Source organism: Acomys russatus, chromosome X (genome assembly GCF_903995435.1).
Source record: "Acomys russatus chromosome X, mAcoRus1.1, whole genome shotgun sequence".
Classification (NCBI taxonomy): domain Eukaryota; kingdom Metazoa; phylum Chordata; class Mammalia; order Rodentia; family Muridae; genus Acomys; species Acomys russatus.
This window is the reverse complement of record NC_067169.1, coordinates 47,319,556-47,342,856: the sequence shown is the minus strand read 5'-3', so window position 1 is coordinate 47,342,856 and position 23,301 is coordinate 47,319,556. Positions and strand designations below refer to the sequence as shown.

The window sequence follows — 23,301 nt, the reverse complement described above, 5'->3', positions numbered from 1 at the left end:
ACAATCTCTAAGCCCCGTGGTGGTGGCACACACCTTTGTTCTCAGCACTCTGGAGGCAGAGACAGGATCCCTGATTTAGAAGCCAGCCTGGTCTACAGAGCAAGTTCCAGGACAGCCAAACAAACCAAACAAAAAAGACACAGTCTCCAGAGATCCCTGGATTCAGATCTCAAATCTTGCTATTTTGAAGCTGTGCTAGATTTAGCAAGCTATTTACCAGTTTGTTTTCCTTATCTTGTAATGAGAACAATACCGCTCTCTACCATCTGGGACTGTTGTATTAAATGAGTGAACATATGAAAGAGTCCCTAGGCAGCATCTAGTGGTGCCTGCCTATAATCCTAACATTCAGAAAGCTGAAGCAAGTGAATTGTGAGTCGAAAACAAGCCTGAGTTATATAGTGAGTTCAAGGCTACATTGCAAAACCTTATGTTAAAAAAAAATCCTCTGACAAAGAGTAGGTACCCAATACCACATTAATCTGCATTTTCTGGTGAGTATGATTATGTACAATTCACATTAGCATATGGGAAAGCATACTCAGCTAGAAGGTAGGTGAAAATTCAACATAATCATTGATGTGTTCTTGATATTGGATAGGATACCTTATTTCTCTGTACCCTAACTTCTCATCTGTAAAATGAAGATAGTTATTAAGAGGTAGTAGTGAATTATCACATATGACATCACTTTGTAAAATGGCATGTGATGCACAAGGGTAAGATGAGTAATGGTTATATATAACATAGTGGATAAATGAAAATAAGAAATACATTCAATCCAAAAGAAGAACAGGCTTGAATGATTGGATGTTGCTTGCTTTTCCCACAAGGTGAGAAAGTACAGATCATAGAAGAGCAAACGGGAGATTTCCAATTTCCATTATCAGTCCAGTCACTTATCTTTTTCTGATGATACCAATACTCCCCCTAAATATCCCTACTTCTGTTTTCATGTCACACACATGCGCGCATGCATGCGCGCGCACACACACACATACACACACACACACATACACACATTTATGATTAACTCAGATGCAAACATCCTCAACAATTACTTATTTATTGGTGTTGAGTAGGGGTACAGAAGGGTGTGTAGATGTGGATGTCAGAGGACAATGCAAAGGGGTTGATTTTGACCATGTGAACCACAGGGATCAAATTCAGTTAGTTAGACTTGGCAACAGGCATGTTTATCCACTGAGTCATTTTATTGGTCCCTCTACATATTTTTGAAAATATTTTTATTTATTTTTTGAAAGTTTCATCTATACATATGATGTGTTTATTCTCTTAATGTTACTTTTCTTTCATACAACACATCCTGACATATGAGGTTTTGATCATAATCTATACTCACCTCACCTCTCAAACTCTTCCCAACCCCAACACATATCCCTCTCACTTCTGTACACTCCTTTTTATAATAACCCACTGAGTCCAATGAATGCTAGTCATTTGCACACAGGTGTGGAGTTGTTCATGGAGCATGGTCAATCTACTAGCAACCACACTCCACAATAAAAGTGTCAATTCCTTTCCCAACTGCTATCAACTAACAATAGCTCCTCCACTAGCAGTGGAACATCAGGATCGCATCCTCAATCAATGCTGAAGTTTTAACTGGCTTGATCTAGTGCAAGTCTTGTGCAGGTAACCACATATGGCCATGTCACATCCACAGGATAGTGTTTCAGAGCTTTCTTCCTTGTCCTCCAGCTCTTACATTCTTTCAACTCCTCCTTCCATGATGTTCCCTTAGCTAGCACAAGTATTGCGTAGATGTTGCAACTATGGCTGAGCACTCACAATCACTTATTCTCAGCACTTTGACCAGTTATGTGTTGCTTCATGCACCACTTGCCGTAATTACTTTCAACTCTGAAGTGTACTTTGAGCATATTGAACATCACCATTTTACTTCTATAGCAGTACCTAGTCATATATTAAAGAAACCTCTTTCTCGGTTAAGCAGTGTGCAGAAAATAGAATAGAATGGATGGCTAAAGTCTACATGGTCCAAATCCACTCTGCCATGGGATTCAATCAACATTTCATGATTAAAGTAATTTCTCCTAGGCTAGGAGCGACATTGCCAAGAAGATCAAACTCTGTTCACTGCCAGTGTTCATCTGCCTTTCCTCAAGCTGCCCTTGCAAAGCACAACATTTGACTCAAAGAGTATAATTGTGTATGCAAATGTAGCCTCCTGACAAGCCACCTGCTCACAACCACTGTAACTAGATTTGCTGCTTCTAGATATTTTGCATAATAGAAATTCTAAAATCCCTAATGAATGTAGTAAGAAGGCCTGAAAAAAATTAATCATGGTTACCTATGGCTCACACAGCCCCAACTCTCAAAACACCTGTATGTATATCATGCTATCTCCTGACACTCATATCGTGAACAAATTGTCAATTTGTGCTGTCTGGCTTGCTATTCAGTAACTCTGGTTTCCACTGGATTCATAAGTCTTTCCCGATAATAAGGCTAGATTGTCCTACATACTTCCCTGGGCTAAAATTATTTCTTACCTTTTGTATTTTCAATTTTAACAAGGAAATTATTTTTAAGAAAATGGTTATAATTTAAACCATTCACGTAATTTTTCTTTGTTTTGGGCATTAGTCATAGCAATACAAAATTTTCCCAAGTACACAAAGTAATTTCTATTTATTATCTATGTGGGATACTGTTAGCCTCACAAGCAAAGTATATACCCATACACCATGATTACAGGCTTTTTTTATGATTACAGTCTTTAACTACTAATGGAGTCATTATTTTTGTTTGTCTCTTAAACACATAATAATAATAGATTGCATATTTACTCAGAATAATTCTAGAGTAATTATGAATGTACTTTAAGCTTACTATGAATGATAAATGTTATCACAGAATATCTTTAAGAACATTCATATTCTTCTCAGAAAGAGTCTTTCCTCATATGAACCTGCTCTTTGATAACAGGATTGTCAAAATCATATTGGGAGCTATGACCTGAGCCTGTGATGCTATTTATCCTGGAGGAAGCAGGGCCCTACTTCAAGCCTGTTATGTTCGCTTTTGTTAGCACATCTTACAGATATAGGAACACTGAAACTCTTCATGATGGTCTAGGTAGACATTATTGAGTTAGAGCAGAAACAAAATCTAAGCTAACCACACACCTCATCCTTCAGTGATATTTCTCATCAAGTAGTGGCGAATCAAAAATGAAGCTGAAGCTGATTTCATCCACAAAACAATCTGATGTTCTTCTCACGAATACTGCTGATCCAAATAAACTAAAGAAGGCGTCCAGATAATCTGCATAATATACACACATACACACACACACACACACACACACACACACACACAGGATTCCCTAGGAAATAAATTTAATATGACCACATCCTATATCCTTGTTCTTACAAAAATCCATCAAAGATGACCTTGTATCATGTATACCTTGAACAAAAATAGGCGAGACCAAATTTATGAGAGAAAGGGATAAGCTGAGGCTCTGTGTCCTAGTTTTCCCTAAACTGTGGATTGAAATGTCTCCCATAGGTCCATGTGTTTGAACATTTGCTCCTGAGGTGATGGTGATGTTGTTGGAGAATGTGGTGAATCTTTTTTAACATGAGACCCAGCTTACAGATACAAGGGTGTAGGTACAGGAATAGAGGATTATAGCTGGCTCCATCTGGTTTAAGATCTCTGCTTCCTGGTAGGCTAGCGGAGATATAACAAGTCACTCTAAATCCATGGCCACTAGATGGAGCCCAAACCCCCACATTCCCGCCATTGAGACTCTGAGTCTAAATCCATCCTCCTTTAAATTGCTTCTTTCCCCACGCCCATCCCCACCCCCCCCCCACCCTGAAACAAGGTTACTCTACGTGGCCTTGGCTGTCCTGGACTTGCTTTGTAGACCTGGTTCGCCTCGAACTCACAGCGATCCACTTGCCTCTGCTTCCTGGTAGCTAATGTGCCCTATTTCCAGTTTGTCCATGTGGTCTTGTGAAAGTAAATTTCCAAAGATATCTGTACTTGAAGCAAATTCTGTTTCATTAATCTCATCAAAATTCTAGATTGTCTATCACAGTATTCAAATGACCTAGTTAAATGTATTGTGGGCAATAGATGCACACAATTACCTAATATACCTAAATGTGTTGATACATTTTGCCCTGTACCTATTTTTACAAATGTGTTTAAGCTTCTAACCACTGTTCACGTATTTAGCTTTTATTAGTACACCTAAGTTTTTATGCTTGCAAAAGTGTGTATTGTTTTATTTCGTAGAGCAGCCTATAAAATGTTACATATTTTCCAGTAATTTCTGATAATTTCTATATTGTTTTCTATTACACTTATTTTATTTATTTATTTATTTATTTATTTATTTATTTAGGTTTTTTAGACAGTGTTTTTCTGTGTAGCTTTCACTGTTCTGGACTCACTTTGTAGACTAGGCTGGCCCAGAACACACCACCCATCCTCCTGCCTCTGCCTCCCCAGTGCTGGGGTTAAAGGCATGCACCACCACGCCCAGCTACATTTATTTTTAATTACATCTCTTTCCTCATCCCTTTCCTCCTCTCAGTCCTTCCAAAGTCCCCTCCCTCCAATTCCTTCCATGTTCCTCCAACTCTCAAATTGATAGTCTCTTTCCCCCAATTATAACTATATGTGTGTCTGTGTGTGCAGAAATATTCAAATACAACTGAGTCCACTTTTGTTGTCTGTGTGTATCTGGTTTCAAGGCTGACAACTTTGTATTGGACAGCCAGTTAGGGCCCTCATCCCTGAGAAGGGCTAACTCTCTCTCTCTCTCTCTCTCTCTCTCTCTCTCTCTCTCTCTCTCTCTCTCTCTCTCTCTCTCTCTCTTTCTCTCTCAGCAATCATCAGTTATGTAGTTCATTGTCCAAAGGTGGGAGCCCCATGAGAGAGTCCCCCTTCAATGTCAGCAATGTTCAGAACTTTTTCATGTGGCTATTTCTCTGACAGAGTGCTTCACAATGGATTTCCTGGTATTCTGGCTCTTACAATCTTCCTGCCTCCTTTTCCATGAAGTTCACTGAGCCACAGATGCACACGCTATGATGTATATGTATCCCTTGGAGCTGTACTCTCCATTATCCTCTGAATCTGCATTGTGGTTTTCTGTGATGTTCTTGACTGGCTGTAAAGAGAAACTTCATTGTTGAGAGGTGGTAGCTACAATTACCTGTATTATAAAGATAAGGTTTAGAATGTAGGGGCTGGTGAGATAGCTCAGAGGTTAAGAGCACTGGCTGCTCTTCCAAAGGTCCTAAGTTCAATTCCCAGCAACCACATGGTGGCTCACAATCATCTATAATGAGATCTGATGCCCTCTTCTGGCCTGCAGGTGTTACATCCAGGCAGAACACTGTGTACATAATAATAAATAAATCTTTTTTAAAAATCTTTTTAAAACTATTTAGAATGTACTTGGGAGCTATGCTGATGCAGCAAAGTGATGGTAATAGATTCTCTCCTAGTGTCCTTGATCAGGAAGCTGCCTAGCTTTCTACTACCAGGCATGGTGAATAAAAAATGGTTTCTAGTACTAGTTACCCCCACCGTGTGAAGAATGCCACTTACTGCACCTGTTCATACATCTTACCATGCTGATCATTGTTGTGGTTCATAGGAATCACAGCTTCCCTGCCTTGGCAATTTGCACATTTTTTCCCTGAAAACTTGAAAGCTAGACTTCAGGATAGGCCTTCAGGTTTTATCCAGGTCCGATCATCTGCGTCCTGTGTCCTAAGTGTGCAGTGTCTTCAGGAACAGGGGCTTACCTCCAAACTCTGATAGACAACTAAAGGCAAAAGCCATAACCTATATTGTTTGGTGCATCACGTGGACTGCCTAGACCAACTATTCTAAAGGTGATTCCTTGTGCCTTGTACTGGGGCTCTTGTTAATCCATGGTTCTTGAGGGAAGTATTGTCAGCTCTAGTTGCATAGTGTGTGTGTGTGTGTGTGTGTGTGTGTGTGTGTGTGCACGCGCACACGCGCATATATGTATTGTGTATGGTTTTACATAAATATAAAATAATAAGATTCCTTGAGGCTTCATCAAACAGCCTTGCAGGTGTTTCTCCTTCCTCAGTCCTCCTCCCGTATTCACCTCCCTCCCCACTACCCTTTTGGAATCCCCCTCACCTTTTTTTTCCTTTTCCTTCCTCATATCACCCGTATCCTGTATTCCCCTTCCAAACCTCCCCCACTTATGGCCCCTTCGTACTTTCCTGCTTTCTGTGGTCACTCCATGTACTATATTCATACATGAAAACTTGAAGCTTGTAACCAGAGATGACAGAGAACAGGCAGCATTTGTCTTTCTGGGTCTGTGTTATATCACTCTATATATTCTTTTCTAGATCCATCCATTTACTTGCACATTTCATGATTTCAATTTTCTTCCCAGTTGAATAGTATTCCATCGTGTGTGTGTATCGTATTTTCATTATCGATATATCATTTTGAATGTTTTTACATCGTAGCTATTGTGAATATGGGTAGAAATGGATGGCCAAATATCTGTATAGAAGAATGACATCCTTTGGGGCATATTCCAAAGAGGGGTATTGGTGGGTCACATGGTTGATTTAACTTTGTTTTTTTTTTTTCTAATATTATCCATACTGATTTCCAGAATGACTGTACCAATTTGCATTCCCACAAACAGAAAATGAGGGTTCCTTTCTTCCCCAAACCACACCAACAAATGTTGCCAATTGTTTTGTTGATCTTAGCCATTCTGATGAGGGTGACATGAAATCTCAAAGTTGTTTGAATCTGCAATTCACTAACTGCCAAGGATGGTGAAAACACTTGATGTATTCCTTATCCATTTTTAATTCTTCTATTGAAAAATCTCAGTTTAGATCCCTAGCCCATTTTTTTTAATTGGGCCATTTGATTTCTCAATTCCTTTGTGAGTTCTCTGTATATTCTGGATATTAATCTTCTGTCAAAAGGATATCTGGCAACGATTGTCTCCCATTCTGTAGGTTTCCTCTTCAATGGATTGTTTCTCTAGCTGTCCAGAAACTTTTCAGTTTTTTGAGTTCTCACTTGTCAATTGTTGGCCTTAATCACTGCTCAAGAGGAACCTTCTTCTAAAAGACCTTTCTACACCTAAATCTTTTAAGCTGCTCCCTGTGTTTAGATAGATAGATAAAGATATGGTTATAAATATAGAGAGATGCACACACATGAGCAAAAAATAACAATAAGAGAAAAGAAAAAATATGCATTTGTACTGTCATTTATTACATAATTTATGAGTATTCTTTATTTCCATGTATAGAATCAAGTTGCTGCTAGAGTGTCATTCTTTGAACATGAAACACTGTATATATTTTTATTTTTAAATTAGTATAAAATATTAGGTTTCATTATAGAATTTTCAGACAAAAAAAAATGCCCTAGTTGACTCTTCTTCCTCCTCATGATCTCCAGCGGTCTGCCCCTTACAGCCTCCCATCTGCGGTCTCATTTCAGGTTTCATGTCAACTGTGATCATTTACCCGTCTCCATTCTCTGTGTATTTTCCCCATACTCTTTCTCTCCTTTCTAGTTTTTCAGGCTATACCAACATTTATAGACATTTGAAGAGGAGGTAGACATGTTTTTGTGTTGATCCCAAGTGTGGGATGGGGAACAGACTAGTGAAAGAGCGGGTCCGCTTAGAAGTCGAACCACTTTGTGGAGGAGCTTGAATGTTGCCAGCTGAAAACATTCTAGTAGAGACTCTGAGAGGAGATATACATATGAGGCCAAAAAAAAAAAAAAAAAAAAAAAAAAAACAAAAAAAAAAAAAAACAAAAAGAAAGAAAGAAAGAAAAAAGAGGCTTGAGAGAGAGGATTTGGGACTGTTTTGGCTGTTCATCACTGCACTTCAAGAGATGCTCCTAGAGAACTGCTCCAGGGAAGACTTTAAGGCTTTGGGCTCTGCCTGAGGCTCCAGCCTCAGCTGCTGTTCCAGGTTCCAAAAGCAACGTTAACTGAATTGTGGGATTACTGAGATCCTGGGGACTACACCAGGAGAATCATTCCTCAGAACTGATATCCTTAAGGTTCCATTATTATGTTCTTTAATATTCTTTTCCTGTTGTTTGGGTTAGTCGGGTTGTAAGGGAGGTAGGCTCATTTAATAAGTTCATAATAAAATATAGTTGTTAAAAATTGAGTCTACACACATAGAAGTATTAGGCAGGTGAGCGCGCGTGCACACACACACACACACACACACACACACACACGAGGCTCTTTTTTTTTTTTTTTTTTTGAGACAGAGTTCCACTGTATAACTTCCCTGGAACTTGCTCTGCAGACTAGGCTGGCCGCGAACTCACAGAGATCCACCTGCCTCTGCCTCCCAAGTGCTGGGATTAAAATAGTGTGCCACCACTGCTCAACTTCACATGGTCTTGATATGAGAGAGAGAGTGCAATTTTTTTGTCTGAGTCTGGGTTACCTTGCTTAATATAGCACTTTCCTGATCCATATATTTTCCTGAAGTTTTCATAATTTCAGTTTTCTTTTCGTTTGAATACAACTGCATTGCATTATATGGATGTGATCATTTCTTTGTGGTAGTATATGGAGTTCTTAGGACATACTCTTCGATATAGTAGTTTAAACTCCCACCAGCAATGACTAGGGACTACTTTCCTCCATATTCTTGCCTACATTTGTTGTCAGTTCTCCTGATAATAGCTGATTGGGGTGAAACTGTGCCCTGGTATGTTTTTGTCAACCTAACACAAGCTAGATTTATCTAAAATGAGGAACCTCAATTAAAGAAATGCCTCCATCAGATTTTTTGTACTTATCCAAGTTCATAAATATTTCACATTTTGTCCACCTTGGTTACAAGATTACTACTATTAATATTTGTGTGTAAGTTTTTGTGATGCTAAAAATTAAACCGAGATCTTTGTACTTGATAGGCAATGATTCTTGCATGTAAGTTTTATCATTGGCATATATTTTGACTTCTCTTGGATATATAACTATGGAACTGCAAGGCCATATAGTAACTACATTTAACTTTTGGAGGTTTTATGGGTAAAATCAAGAGCCTCATGCATGCTATGGAAGTTTTCTGTCACTATGCCACATTTTTACCCCATATATTGTTATAAGGAACTGACTGTTTTCTAAAGTGATAACATCAGTCTACATTAAGAAAAAATAATGTGATTTGTGTGTGTGTGTGTGTGTGTGTGGTTGTTTTTGGTTGCGTTTCAATATGTAGCCCTGGCTGGCCTGGAGCTCACCCAAGTCTACCTGCTTATGCCTCTCTAGTGCTAGTATTAAAGGGATGTACAACCACACCTGGACCATTTATTTTGGTAGACAGGCTATAATAATTCTGTGAAAAAAGACCTGAAGTCATGATGTGGACATCAGGCTACCATAAAGACGAAGACTGTTCCTTACCACCACCTCAAATACAGGAAAGTGTTTCTTCCTGGTTTCAGGAAGGAATAAAAGAATGTGACTACATGGCCATTTCAGGTAAAAGCAGACAGTAGGTGTGGTGTAATGAACAGACATTATGACTAAGTTTGGTAAAGCAGCACCAACTAGAAGATTAAGGCGACATTGTAAGAAGTCCATAGGGAAGGTCTGACCAATGGCTTTAACACAGAGAAAACAGTCATGAAACAAGTTCTAAGTGGATCTCTGGCCAGCAGTTTTGTGTACATAGATGAGACCCTTCTCTCTCTAGAACTCTACCTATCCAAGCTTTGGTTAATTCTAGACTCTAGAACAGTGTCTCTATAGCAGTGTCTTGCTTTATAGGCCAAGTAGACCTTGAACCTACAACTCTGCACACCCAGCAATCGATTTCAAATGCACCAAATGGTTACTACACACTCTGAGAAATAAGGGACTAAATATTTTCCAACTTTTCCAGGAAAGACTTCTTCTTTTAAAAGACGTATTTGCTGCACCAGAGTTCGTGTGAAAGTCAGTCCCCACTCTCCACTCAACTGTGGAGAATGTCCTGCTCATTGGCTAGATCTGGGTAGGGGTTCGAAGTTTACTGCACGTATTGTCCTTGCTGGTGCCATAGTTTGAGCAGGACCCCTGGACCCAGATCTGCCCATATTTGACCATGTCCCCTGGATGGGGAGGCCTGGTGGCACTCAGAGGAAGGATAGCAGGTCACCAAGAAGAGACTTGATACCCTATGAGCATATACAGGGGGAGGAAGTCCCCCTCAGTCACAGTCATAGGGGAGGGGAGTAAGGCGAAAATGGGAGGGAGGGAGGAATGGGAGGATACAAGGGATGAAATAACCATTGAGATATAATATGAATAAATTAATAAAATATATTTTAAAATAAAAAAAAGATTTAAAAAGTAAAAAAATGTATTTGCATCCAACATGTAAATAAGTTTTACCTATGTTTATAACATATGATGACACAGGCTAAGAATTGTTCCTTTCTAGTCAACTTCTCCACCCTAGCTCCACCAAACCGCACCTGCTCTAGAATGTCATATAACTGAATGGCAGCTACTGAGGAGCATTTTCTCTTTTGCAGCAGGCAGTGGGCTTGCCAGCATTGCAGACTCTTCAAGCAGTGGTGAGAAAATATTGAGAGCTGAGGGTTAGGGGGTGGTCTGCTGCATTTGCTGGCCATGGATGCAGGGCACTGTAGGCATAGGGCCAAGCATGCCCCCCAAACTGATGCCAAGGGGAAAGGATCTGCTTCCTCCCAGGAAAGGCCAGGGTAGTGATCGGCAGGGCTCAGTCCTGCAGCCCTGAGCCGTGCCTTCAGGCAATGAAGATGACAGATATTTCTGATAATCCTATTCAGGGCAGCAGGCGTGAGCTGGAAATGAAAGATTTGCACAGGAATTTGCTTTAGAGATAAAGAAATCATTAAACTCAAGTTTCCCCCTTGAAGTGATTTGAGTTTTCCTATGCATGTGGATTTCATGGACTTCAGGTGATGTATATTTCAAGTTCCTCTGAGAATTGCTTTGGTTGAGTCAGGCACTCAGACGCAAGTTTTTAAATTCTGGGACCTGTCAGTTCACTTGGCCTCTCTGGTGCCCCATGTTTTGATTGTTTGCTCATGGAAAGCAGATGCAGGATCCCCACCCACCCATTTCTGTTTATGTGTGGTCATTTCTCTTTCTGAAACCCAATGGAATCTCATGTTGCAATTTCTGAAGTTTAAGAGTGACATTTTTCTGTTGCCGCTGTATCCCCATTTCACCATTCAACATCTGAGTATAGTCATTGACAGTTGATTAAAGTGTGCTTATGGACATGAGGACAGATGGAGAAATGACATCATGGCTGTCACTTCCCCATCTTCCAGATGGCACTTTCTAAGGAGAGCCACCAACATTCTCTCTCAGGCACAGCTCACTAGCTCTCTGCCTGGAACAAGCTCCGTTTCCCTTAGACATAGACAATGAGGCTGGCTTCCTTCCTCCACTTGGGGATGCTGAGGCATTTTCAGAATTTCTTGTTGAAATTAAAACTTCAAGCATTAACTACACTTCCTGCTTCAAAAATTTTAATTAGACACAGCAAGAGAGCAGCCTGCTGACTTAAGAGTTCTGACCTATTTTTGCATGAAATGACTCATTGTTGGGATTGTATTGAATGTTGGATTTTTGCTCTGTGTTTATAACCCATGCTGGATTTGTCTGCTGACAGTAAATGCAAAGGCATCACATGCTCTAATACTGCTGTAGGGTTTTATCTGGATTACCAGGACTCTAACACTAATGAAATTTTCATATGCTGTACTTTTAAAATATAACCTGACTTTTAAAGCAAAAGAGTATACCACAGAGTCTCTTTTATGGCTTCCATGTGTCACGGGTCTATGAGTTCAGCTATATGTATGTATGTTTCAATAGTACATTTACTTATGTTCCTGAGTAATATATCATTGTATAAATATGCTGGAATTTTGTTTATTCTCTTAATTCATGTTTGAGATGCTTCTAGGTAGACATTATTGTATTTAATATTGCCATGTCATTTGGCAGATACAAGCAGTGAGTGTTTATCAACATAGTGTACAAAATAACAAGTTTCATGAAAACATTTTCATATATGTGTTTGAATTTTGCTCATTTTCACCCTTCCACAACTCTTCCCCCTTCCTACCCATTAAAAAAAAAACCTAAGTCACATCAAAGACTCATATGCAGTTGTAAGGAATACTAAAGAGGGGCTGGGGGTGGCTCAGCAGGTTAGAAGTACTTGTTGCTCTTGCAAGAGGGCCTAAGTTCAGGTCTCAACACCGGGCAGCTTACAACTTTCTTTGACTTCAATTGCAGGGGATCTGACACACTTCTGCTTGCTAAGGGCAGCAGGTCTGCACACAGTGCACAAATATAAATGCAGGCAAAACATTCATATACATAAAATAAAATTCCATTTTAAGAAAGAAACAATAACGACATGAACTACATAGATGCTTTCCTCAGGTCCATCTGATGGTGGCATTTCATAAATGATCAGGAATCACTGCCTGCCTAGATAGAACATTGAGACAGTTAGGATATAAAACACAACATGCAGAATGTGTTGCTCTTTCAGCCACATTTGCTTCTCACACATGCTCTACTCTGCACACTTTGTACTGTTTCTTTTTCTATTTATTTATTTACTTACTTTCGCTATTTATTTTGGAAAAATTTTGAGATGAGACTGAAACTCACTGTGTAACCTAGGCTGACCTCCTCCAATGCTGCTATTACAGAGTTATAGCCCCGTGGCAGCTTCTCTACCTTGCTCCTTAACCACTAGAAACCATTAACCTATTCTTTATTCCTGCCACTGTCATTCCTAGAATGGAGAACTTTTAAAAATGTAGGACAGTGTGAAAAATAGTAACTTGGAATAACACAAATGCAATCCTGATCTGATCCCTCACATTTATAATAACTGTACTTTGGAGGTAGGAGCAGAAGGAATGCCACAAATTTGAGGCCACCCTGGTCCTCACAGTAAATTCCAGGATAATCTGGGCTATAGTTTGAAACCCTGTCTCAAACAAACAAGGACGCAAAACAAAAAGCCTCAATGTATTGTATTATCTACTTTGGGGGACCAGTTTGTAGAGGTCACTGAAATTCCTGCTCTATCTCCAAAGCCAGCACCATAATGTCTTTGTTAGATCACCCTTTCCATCTTTTTGTTTTGTTTTGTTTGAGACAGGGTTTCTCTGTGTAGCCTTGACTGTCCTGGACTCACGTTGTAAACCAGGCTGGCCTCGAACTCACAGAGATCGGCCTGACTCTTCCACCCAAGTGCTGGGATTAAAGGCGTGTGCTACAATGCCAGGCTACTACCCTCTCCATCATAGTTTTTTTTTTAGATGACATTAGAATTATCTGGATAGTACAGCACCACCTTTACTCTCACCCTCATGCTAACCACACTCATGCAGTGCTTCTGTTTATATTGCTTTTTGAGCCCTAAAGGTTGAACTTAGGGACTCCTGCATGCTAGACAAGCATTCTATCTCTGAACTCCATCTTTAGCCTTCTTCTCACCTTTTCATTTTCCTCATCAGTAGTTTTTGGTGAACATATAAAGAATTTTGTTTCTTTGTGGTATTTCTTCTTATCCATGGATTACTTTGTTGTCATCCATTCATTCCCCTCCTCCTCTACACCTTGACCCCCTTGGCCTGTTTTTCTTCTTTTCAGCAAATAGTTTCCACTTTAATCCCAGCATTTTGGAGGCAGAGGCAAGCAGATCTCTGAGTTCAAGGCCAGCCTGGCCTACAGAGCGATTTCTGGGACAGTAAAGGCCAAACAGAAACACCCTGTCTCAAAACAAACAAACAAAAAAGACAGTTAAAGATTTTCTAAAATGCATTGTGTAGCCCTGAAATGTGGAGTGTGTGATTTCCCTTCTCATGCCTCCCGAGTAGCTAGGATTACATACAAGTCTGTGCCACTGGACCTGGTTCCTTTTTGAGGATGTTTGTTTGTTTTCTATTTTGAGACAGTATCAAGTAGCCCAGGCTGGCCTCAACTCCATATATAGCTGATCCTTGGTCTCAAATGTCCAAAATTTCTAATGTTTGAAAAATTAATTTCTAAAAGGATTATATTTGGCAGATAAGTTGCCAAAGGGCTGTTGTGAGAATTTAAAGTGTGTATGTGATAAACCAGTTTTCCTTCCAAATTTCTACTTCCCAAGGAGCTAAATAAGTGGAAATGTCAGGTCCAAGAAAATCTAAAAAGTTGTTACATGAATCTCAATTTCCTCATCTGCAAAATGAAGGTAATCATATCTAAGCCACAGAATTTGCATGCTTTATAAACTTCAAAGTACCACGTATATTATCAGCCCTCATTCCACACAGCATCTTCCACTGCCTTCTGTAAAAAGGCCCTAGATAGTTTCCCTGTCTTTTATCGACAGTGCAGTAAAAAGAAACAGTGTGGGGAATAAAACAAGTCCGAGGTTTCCTAGACAAGGAGGAAGAACAGGGCCTGAGCCTCCCAAGTGTATGCCAGCGTTAAGGAGCCTCGCTGTGCTTGATGGCACATGCTTATAGTCTCAGCACTGAGGAGGCAAAAGCAAGAGGATCTTCAAGGTAAGGTCAACTGAGGTTACACGGCTTCTAAACTCCAATGCCAAAGAAGTCTAGAAGTTATCAATTGGTTAATGCAAGTCCTGTGGTCACATTAAAAAAAAAAAAAACTGGTCTGTGAGCCTTAGCCTTTAACAGAGTGCTTCTCAACCTTCCTAATGCTGTGACCCTTTAATACAGCTCCTCATGTTGTAGTGATCCCAACCATATAATTATTTTTTGTTGCTACTTCATAACCAATTTTGCTATTGTTATGAATCAAAATGTAAATGGTTTTGGAGACAGAGACTTGCCAAACAGGTTGCAACACACAGGTTGAGAACAGCTGAGTTCTCTCGCCAACCCATACCAGAAAACATGGCATGAAGCTCCATAAAAGGAATAGATCTGTTGTCATCTCCATCACACCTGTAACCTCAGGACTTAATCTGGTTTCTCTTGTTTTGGCAGTGTTTAAAGTCATTTGTTCCTATTAAAATGAGGACAATTATATTCCTCCTTCCACTAGAACTTAAGTCAAGGTAAGATGAAATGAAAGATAGGTAGCCTCTGGACTAGAAATTACAAAGAAATATTCACAAAGAAAGAAAGACTGAGTCACAAAGAAGTCTTCCTAAATTTTATTGGCACTGAAATAGAACACAGATTGAGCATAAACCCCTCCAAAACAATTATTTAAAAAAACAAAAATACACAAAAAACCTGAATATAAATTCTAACCTTCTCCTCAGCCTCTGCAGGGGTGGGATATTGCCCTTAATGAAGCGAGCTTGCCCCCCTCCCAATTCCAGGTTTTAATTTAGCAACTAAAGGGCAGCTCACCAGGTGTCAAGATAATTCACAGCAACGCACATGAGATTTCCCCAAGGTTAAGTAGAAGAGACATGGGCTGGGGGGGGGGGGGCTCTGGGCTAGAGGTACTGCATGGGGGGACCAGACAGCCTTTTGGGGCTGAGCCCTGGGTAAAAGGCAACAGGAACAATAAAACCAAATACTAAGTACATTTTATATGGATTTTATGACCTATAGTGACAGCTGAATCACTAATACTGAAATCTTCTTATATAATGTTTTTGGCAAAATATCATTTTTAATACAGTATATACTTCCCAGATGTGTGTGGGGGGGGTTAAGTAAAAATAATGAAGCTAAAATAATCCTGTCTCTAATAGTGCATTAGCAAAAAAAGTAGAAATCAATATTGTTAGAGATCACTAGTACATATGATACTGGTAAAAAAAAAAAAATCAAAAGAGCACACATGTGACAAAAAAGAGGAAGCAGCTGCTCCGAAGTGGAGAAAAGCATGTGGGGGTGTGAAGAGACAAGGCCAGATTCCCAGGAGCTTTCTGTATGTAGCCCCAAGGGGCAGCACTACTAGTGATGAGGCCTGGGTTAGAGATTTGTCAGAAGCAGGGCCCATTCACCACTTTGGACAGGGTAAGATGAGGAAGGATGCCTGGGTGACCTAGAGACAAAGGCTATTCTTACTCATCAGCCTGTGTATCCATGAAGCAAGGACAGTAGCCCAATTAGCTCCAGGGGAAACAGTTTAGAACTCCCAGCAGGGAAAATCCTAAAGCCAGGTATAAGTATTTCTTCCTTAGTGGCAACAGGTTTAGGTACATCTGGCTAAGATGGAGGGTACTCATCCTCTCTGTACTGGAAGAAATCTGGAGATTGGAGAGATTTAGACAAGGAACCAGGAACATGGACTAACATGGGGGTAGCCCCGCCCATAGACCTCACTGTTTTGCAATGGGGCAGGTGGCTTTTGATGTTATTAGTCTATCTCTTGAATGTACTGTTTCCTTCATACCTTCATCCCTCCTTGATTAGAAACTGAGTCCCTAGACACAGTGACAAGGCTCATTGGGACTAAACGGGAGGTAGAAGAAATAAGATGACTAAATATCTCCTTACCCACCAATCATTACAAAGGCTAAATTACTCTAAAAGGGATGGACATTAAGTGGCCAAATCCTAGGTCAGTTGACATACTAAAATGATATATCCAAGGCCCTACCTCTGTCCCTAAACCACACAACCATAAGACTTGAAAGAAAAGGCAAGAGGTGGAAGCTTGCTATTAACCTATGTCACACTTGAGTGCCAGAGAGCAACAGTAAGGTGTGGGGTGGGGGTGCTGGGGAGTGCATGTCAAATCCAAAGGAATGAGCCTCTAAGCTGGGGAAATGGTCTATTCTAGAAAGCTACTTGAATGTAACAAAGAGGGTAAAGGAGATTCTGTTGGCACCACAGTGGGCCATTTGCCCAAGGATGTTAGTGGGGAAACTGAAGGGCTAAATTTGGTCCCATGGCTATACTGAATGTTTGGCATGGCTCCAAGGCTTTTCTAGTTAGTGGCTCCAGCACAGTGTTAGTTAGGCAAAACTATAGAAGTGTGGGGACAAGGAAGAAGGAGGAGGAGGGGTCCCTAAAGGCTAAATGCCCACTACATGGACTCAAATTCATCAATACGCTGTTTGGTATTTCCCTGCCGGATCTGGCGCAAGGTCTTGTATTTGTCTCGACCCAGTCGCATGTTCTCAGCATGGATCATGTCGTTGGCAGTCTTCTTGGACTCATCTCGGGCATTGGCCAGCTCTGAAGTAAGGGCCTGTGAGGATGCAAGATGAGTCAGGGATCAACGGCTTCCTCTCCGTTTTTAAAAATATTTTTTATTAATTTATTCTTGTTACATCTCAATGCTTATCCCATTCCTTGTATCCTCCCATTCCTCCCTCCCTCCCATTTTCCCCTTACTCCCCTCTCCTATGACTGTGACTCCTTTTAACTCCATGTCTTTGATTAGATTTTCCTTCTTTTTTAATTGTTTTCCTCTTTGCTAGCCATATATCCTATACGCACATGCACACCTGTGAACATGTACCACATACACACACAATACAGGACAAATTAATGATGGCTACCTCTTAAGAGTAGATCAGAATAATCTTTCGAATACTCAAGTAGTAATTGGGTTAGCTAGATATTTTCTGAATATAAGAGCGGAGAGTAATAGCAAGTGGGAGAGCCCTAAAGGAAGTACTCTAGGTTGTGATTCAGCAGTGAAAGTGTCATCCCTTCAAGTTCCTATAGTCCCAGACTCCTATTCAGCACTTACAAGGGCTACAGTGTGCTTACCCCTAGCTCTAGGAAAGGTCATGGACTATCAGGTCACTGCCCACTCTCTTTAACTGTTGGCCCTGCCTGGATACCTTAAGATGCTTCTGCACACGCTCGTTCTTCTCCGCCTCGGTGGTCCGCTCCTCCTCACTGCGGTCCTTGGCCATAGCATCAGCGCGCAGTTCAGCACTGGCCTCTGCCCCATTCTCGTCCTGCTCGTCCTGTTCATTCTCAGCCGGTTCTGCCACATGAGGTGTACTCATGGCAGTCTTCAGCTCAGCGCGAGTCTTCTCCAAGTCCTCCTGGACCATCTGGGCCTGGCCAGGGACAGAAAGAGGAAACGCAGTCAGATCAGGTATCTTGTGGCAACCTAATTATACCCAGAAAGACATGTCTAGTACGAGGCGGATATCAGTCAGGACAAGTGGCTTTATTGGCTTGATCTTGAGGTGGTTTTTTTTGTTTGTTTTTTTTTTTAGTTGTAAAAACAGGAGCAATTTTATCAACCTCCCATAGACAGTGGGGGATTCTAAAGTGTCTGACAAAAGCTTGGAGCACTTTCTCCCATAATGCCTATAAAAATGGCTTGTGCCTAAAAGGGAGGAGTCTAAATCTAAGAAATACAAGAATCTGGAATATACACATATAGCATACTCTTTCCCACAATGCATCACTCTGGATTCTGTATCTTACCTTTTGCTGCCATTCCACAGCCTCACTCTCCTTCTTCTTTCGAGCCATTTCCAATTGAGAGATCCGTGCTGTCAGCTCTGCCATTTCTGAAGCCTATAGGCATATTAGAAACCTGTGAGCACTTGACCTTTGGGTTTTCAAGGTCCAGGTGTCTGTAACCCCAGTTGCTGATGAGCCGCTACATAACCAGCTACTCTATTTCTTGTTGACTTAGGGACTTTTAAACAAATGACTCCACCCTTTACTCCTTCATAAGTCACAGCTCCTCTCCTTAAGGCAGACAATTGGGCATCTCTGTCTCTCTTCTTCCCATCTTTTTTGTTGTTGTTGTTTTGAGACAGGGGTGTCTCTATGTAACAGCCCTGGATGTCCTGGACCTGCTCTGTAGACTAGGCTGGCCTTGAACTCAGAGAGATCCACCTGCCCCTGCCTCCCAAGTGCTGAGATTAAAGGTGTGCATCATCACGCCAATCTTTTCTTTCCCTTAACGTTGCCAAATCTGCATGCAGAGGGGCCTCAGTAAAGCTTGAAAGTCACTGCTTGAAGTGACAAACCCTTCACTGCTATCCTAGGGCTCCACCAAGACTCCTACTAGAACAAATAAATACTAATATCATAGGGAATCTATACAATTTGGAAATGTTTATGGATACCCTTTATCCCTCGGGCAAATTTCTCATGACCTCTTTCTGAAACCAGCATACCCATATTACAATGGAAGCCATAGATTCTTAATGTCCAAATCATAGATTCCTAGTTTTATACAAGATTTCAGGGAGGGGATCTTTCCACTGGAGATGGAAGCAGTTGTAAACCTTCCTCAAACACAGCTGTGACCCTCGACAAGTCTCTCGCCCTCTATGATTCCCAATTTCCTTATCTGCTCACATTTTTCTGCTTGGGATTTAATTTCATAAGGCTACTAAAGAAAGAAGCACCAAAAAAGCAAGGAAAGAGGAAATGGGGCTAAAGCAACACACAATAGGTGCTCTCCCTTTTCCCTTCTTGGGTTACAGGTTCAGATCTGTATATAAAAAAGTAAGTAAAACCCAAGGGCTATGAAAGACTGTGGGCCACACCAGTGATGTCTCAGCTTGCTTTGGAAAGTACTATTAGAGATGTGTGGGATACAAACAAACTAGACAGACTCAGCAGGCAGGCAGAGAGATGTATAAACCGGCAGGCAGGGCAAGTGAGAAAAATGCATGCATACAACCCCAGCTCAGGATGCATGCAATGTTACCAGCTGTTCCTGGGTCTTCTTCTGGTCTCGAGAAGCCTGCAGCAGGGCCTCCTTGGCTTCTTCAGCTTCTTGACGTTCCTTGGCCAGCTTTTCAGCCTCACTCTGGGCACGCTTCCGTTCCTGCTCAAGTTCTAGGGCCCTGCGGGTCTGTTCTTCCAGTTCTGGTAAAAATGAATGAATGAATGAATGAATGAATGAATAAATAAATTTTTAAAAGAGGAAATTGATGATGGTCTCAGAGATGAACTTGCTTCCTGGGAAGTTTCCACTTCATGGCACAGAAGGCAAGGGTTCTAAGAATGTTTCTTGACAAATTCCTTATGTCTTCTGTGGCCCCAACTGGCCTATGCAGTGTTGTTCTGCAGCTCAGGGGAAAGGATGTACACTCTAGGGCTAGGTGCCGGGGAAAGTGAAACCTCACCTTGCTGAGCCTTCTTAGTCTGCTCCTCAATTTGCTTCAGCTTCTCCATCAGCTCTTCCTTCTCCCGTTCAATCTTCTCCTTCTCTTTTTCGGCCAGCTCACGCTTCTTCTTCTCATTTTCCAGTAGAGCACTACGAAAGAGAGAGAGGGATGTCACAGGATAGCAAGGCTGCAGGGACTACTGAGGCCCTCTAGGAACTAAGTCTGTTAGGCCTCAGCCTCCAAACACGCTCACTTCCAGTTCTGCACACTTCTCCGTCCGTACTCAGTCCATTTCCCTTGAGTTCATGAGATTTAAATGGCATGCTGGTACTGCTTCACTCTTGTTCTCAACCTTCCTTCTACAAAATTATATACAAACTTTTGCACTCTGTCTTATAGCTTTATAGCAAAGTGGGTTTGAGTTTTGGTTTTGTGCTTCTTTTTTCTTTTTTGTTTGTTTGTTTGTTCGTTTCGGTTTGGTTTGGTTTTCAAGACAGGGTTTCTCTGTGCAGTCTTGGCTGGCCTCGAACTCACAGAGATCTGCCTGGCTCTGACTCCCTGAGTGCTGGGATTACAGGCATGCGCCACCTCACCCAGCTGGTTTTGTGCTTCAAGAATTAGCTAGGGCTAACATTGCCTGTCTTGAATCCTAGCTCTCAGTTCCCCCCTCCCAGATTTTATTGCAGATTGAGAGTCAAGTATTTGCTTTTTCTGGCCTCACTACCTACCTATTAAAGGAAACATTCTTTTTGTTTTAAATACTTTATTAAATTTTACTGTGTGTGTTTCTTGTATGTATATAGGTGTACAACATGCATGTGGTACTCATGAAGTCCAGAAGAAGGTGCTAGATCCACTGGAAGTGTAGTTACTGATGGCTGAAAACCGCCATGTTTGTGCTGGGAACCACACCTGAGTTCTCTGCCAAGCACCAAGTGTTCCTAACTGTTCAGAATGCTTGGCACATACTTTTCTATAGCACTTTCCACTATTGCATATGCTAAACAATTTATTTTATCTGTCTTATTCTACTAGAAAACTAACTTCACAAGGAGAGAAATTTTTCACCATTTTTTCACTGTTCAATAAATATTTAAGGGAATGAATGATGTAACTTTTGTTCCTCAAGACTGTGTGAGTCAGACAGTGTGAGCACATGCATGTATGCATTTCCCTCATTCTCTTTGTTACTGGACTGTGAGGTTCTACAGGGGGGTATGTCCTAGTTCAATAAACTACTCGTAAAATCTTGACACATTTTTTAGTAAATGAGACTCTTGGCTGTCAAAATAGCTCAGTGACAGAGTGCTTTCCTGACACACACAGGGTTTTGAGTCTAAAGCCCAGTGTTGGAGAGAGAAGTCAGCCTTAGGTATATGTGTGTTGTATATATGTGTGTGTGGATGCATGCATGTATATGCATATATATACATATGTGTATATATGCATGTATATGCAGATATGTGAGTATATGCAGATCTAGAGTAAGTACATACATACACATATGCATGTATTAAATATGTATGCAATATATGTATGTATTAAAACCACATTCAATGTGACAAAAAAATATTTGTTTTTCTTTTCATTATTTAAGACAGGGTCTCGCTGTTTAAGTCTGGTTGTCCACCAAGCCAAGCTAACTTTAGTTTCTAAGTAATCATATTATGAAGTCAGTTCCTGCCTCCTGCCTCAGAAACTTTCCAACATTCTAAACTCTTTGTTGACAGAGTACACCACTAAAGAAGTGCTCCTCAAACTTTAATGTACATAAGAATCTCCTGGGATTATAAAAAATGTTTTCCTGGGGTTAAAGTTAAACAATACAAATCCACCATTTCAAAAGTAATTCAGCCAGGTGTGGTGGCACGCACCTTTAATCCTAGCACTCAGGAGGCAGAGGCAAGCAGATCGCTATGAGTTCAAGGCCAGCCTGGTCTACAAAGCGAGTCCAGGGCAGCCAAGGCTACACAGATCAGAGACTCTGTCTCAAAAAACAAACAAACAAACAAACAAACACACACACACACACACAACAAAAACAAAAGTAATTCAATGGCATGTATTACATCGCCAATAGTAGGCAACTATCACCTTTTCCTCGTTATAAAATATGTTCATCACAGCAGAGTAAAACCCCATACCCATTAAGAAATTCCATCACATTTTTTCTTCTCCCAGAGCATGAAGCCACCAATACACATTTGGTTTCTATAAATAGTTCTATTTTGGATTACATCATATAAATAGAATATATAATATACAACTTGTCATACTTTATGCTTTTTCACTAAGCATAATAAACATTTTTGGAGTCACATCACATTCTGGCATGGGTATTTAAGTTCGTGCTTTAGAGTTTCAGTCCCTAATGTAAAGGTAATGAGGGGAAGTGAAATTTTCATTAGATGGGCATAAGTGGGAGGTGATTAGGGGAGCCACTCTCAGAAAGGATGTTAAGGATATGGGTTAAGTTTCAGAAGACGGTTTTCTCCTTATGAGACTAGTTTGTCACAAGTAACTCAAGCATCTCGTCTGAATCCACAGGTGCTACCCTCCTTGAAGATTCTCTTGCTGTATTACACTGTTGTATAGTCCACTGCTGAATTCCAGTGCAATATGAGGCTCTTGCCAGATTTGGCCATCGTATCTTGGACTTCTCAGCCTCCAAGAAACCATGAGCAAAAATACCCTCCTTATTTTTATGAAGTTCTCAGCCTTAGGTCATCTATTATAACAACACAAACTAGATGAAGCTGTATTCTATGGGATGGAGAGAGAGATCAGTGATTAAGACCAATTGCTGGTCTTGCAGAGGATCAGAGTTTAGTTCCCAACACCCACATCCAAAGGCTCACAACCTCAGTTTCAGGGTATCTGATGCCCTCTTCTGGCCTCTCTGGGCGCACTGGCACTCATGCACTCATTCATACAAGTGCATGCACACATCACCCATACAACCAACCACATACCCCCACATACAACTAAAATCAAATCTTTTTTAAAAGATTCATTCTACTATGTATATTTATAATTTATCTGTCTATTTATCTCGTGGTATATACTAGATTATTTTTACATTTTAAGTGTCTGGATAATGCTGGGGTGAATATGTATGTACATGCATTTAGTTTTTTGCACATCCATTTTTTTCTTTTTTAAGATTTTATTACTTATGTATGAGTCTTCTATCTGCATTTACATCT

General features: G+C 40.6%; 1 protein-coding gene across 1 annotated transcript in view; it reads right to left on the bottom strand.

Annotated features, from left to right (window-relative positions):
• Positions 1 to 16,513: 16,513 nt before the first annotated feature.
• Positions 16,514 to 23,301, bottom strand: part of Msn (moesin) — an 83,024-nt gene continuing 76,236 nt past the window's right edge. The window contains exons 9-13 of the mRNA XM_051140946.1: positions 20,114 to 20,244; positions 19,693 to 19,853; positions 18,450 to 18,542; positions 17,849 to 18,073; positions 16,514 to 17,247 (exon numbers count right to left, since the gene is read on the bottom strand). Coding sequence (XP_050996903.1) covers positions 17,083 to 17,247; positions 17,849 to 18,073; positions 18,450 to 18,542; positions 19,693 to 19,853; positions 20,114 to 20,244 — 775 coding nt within the window. The 3' untranslated portion in view covers positions 16,514 to 17,082. The remainder of the gene's footprint in view (positions 17,248 to 17,848; positions 18,074 to 18,449; positions 18,543 to 19,692; positions 19,854 to 20,113; positions 20,245 to 23,301) is intronic.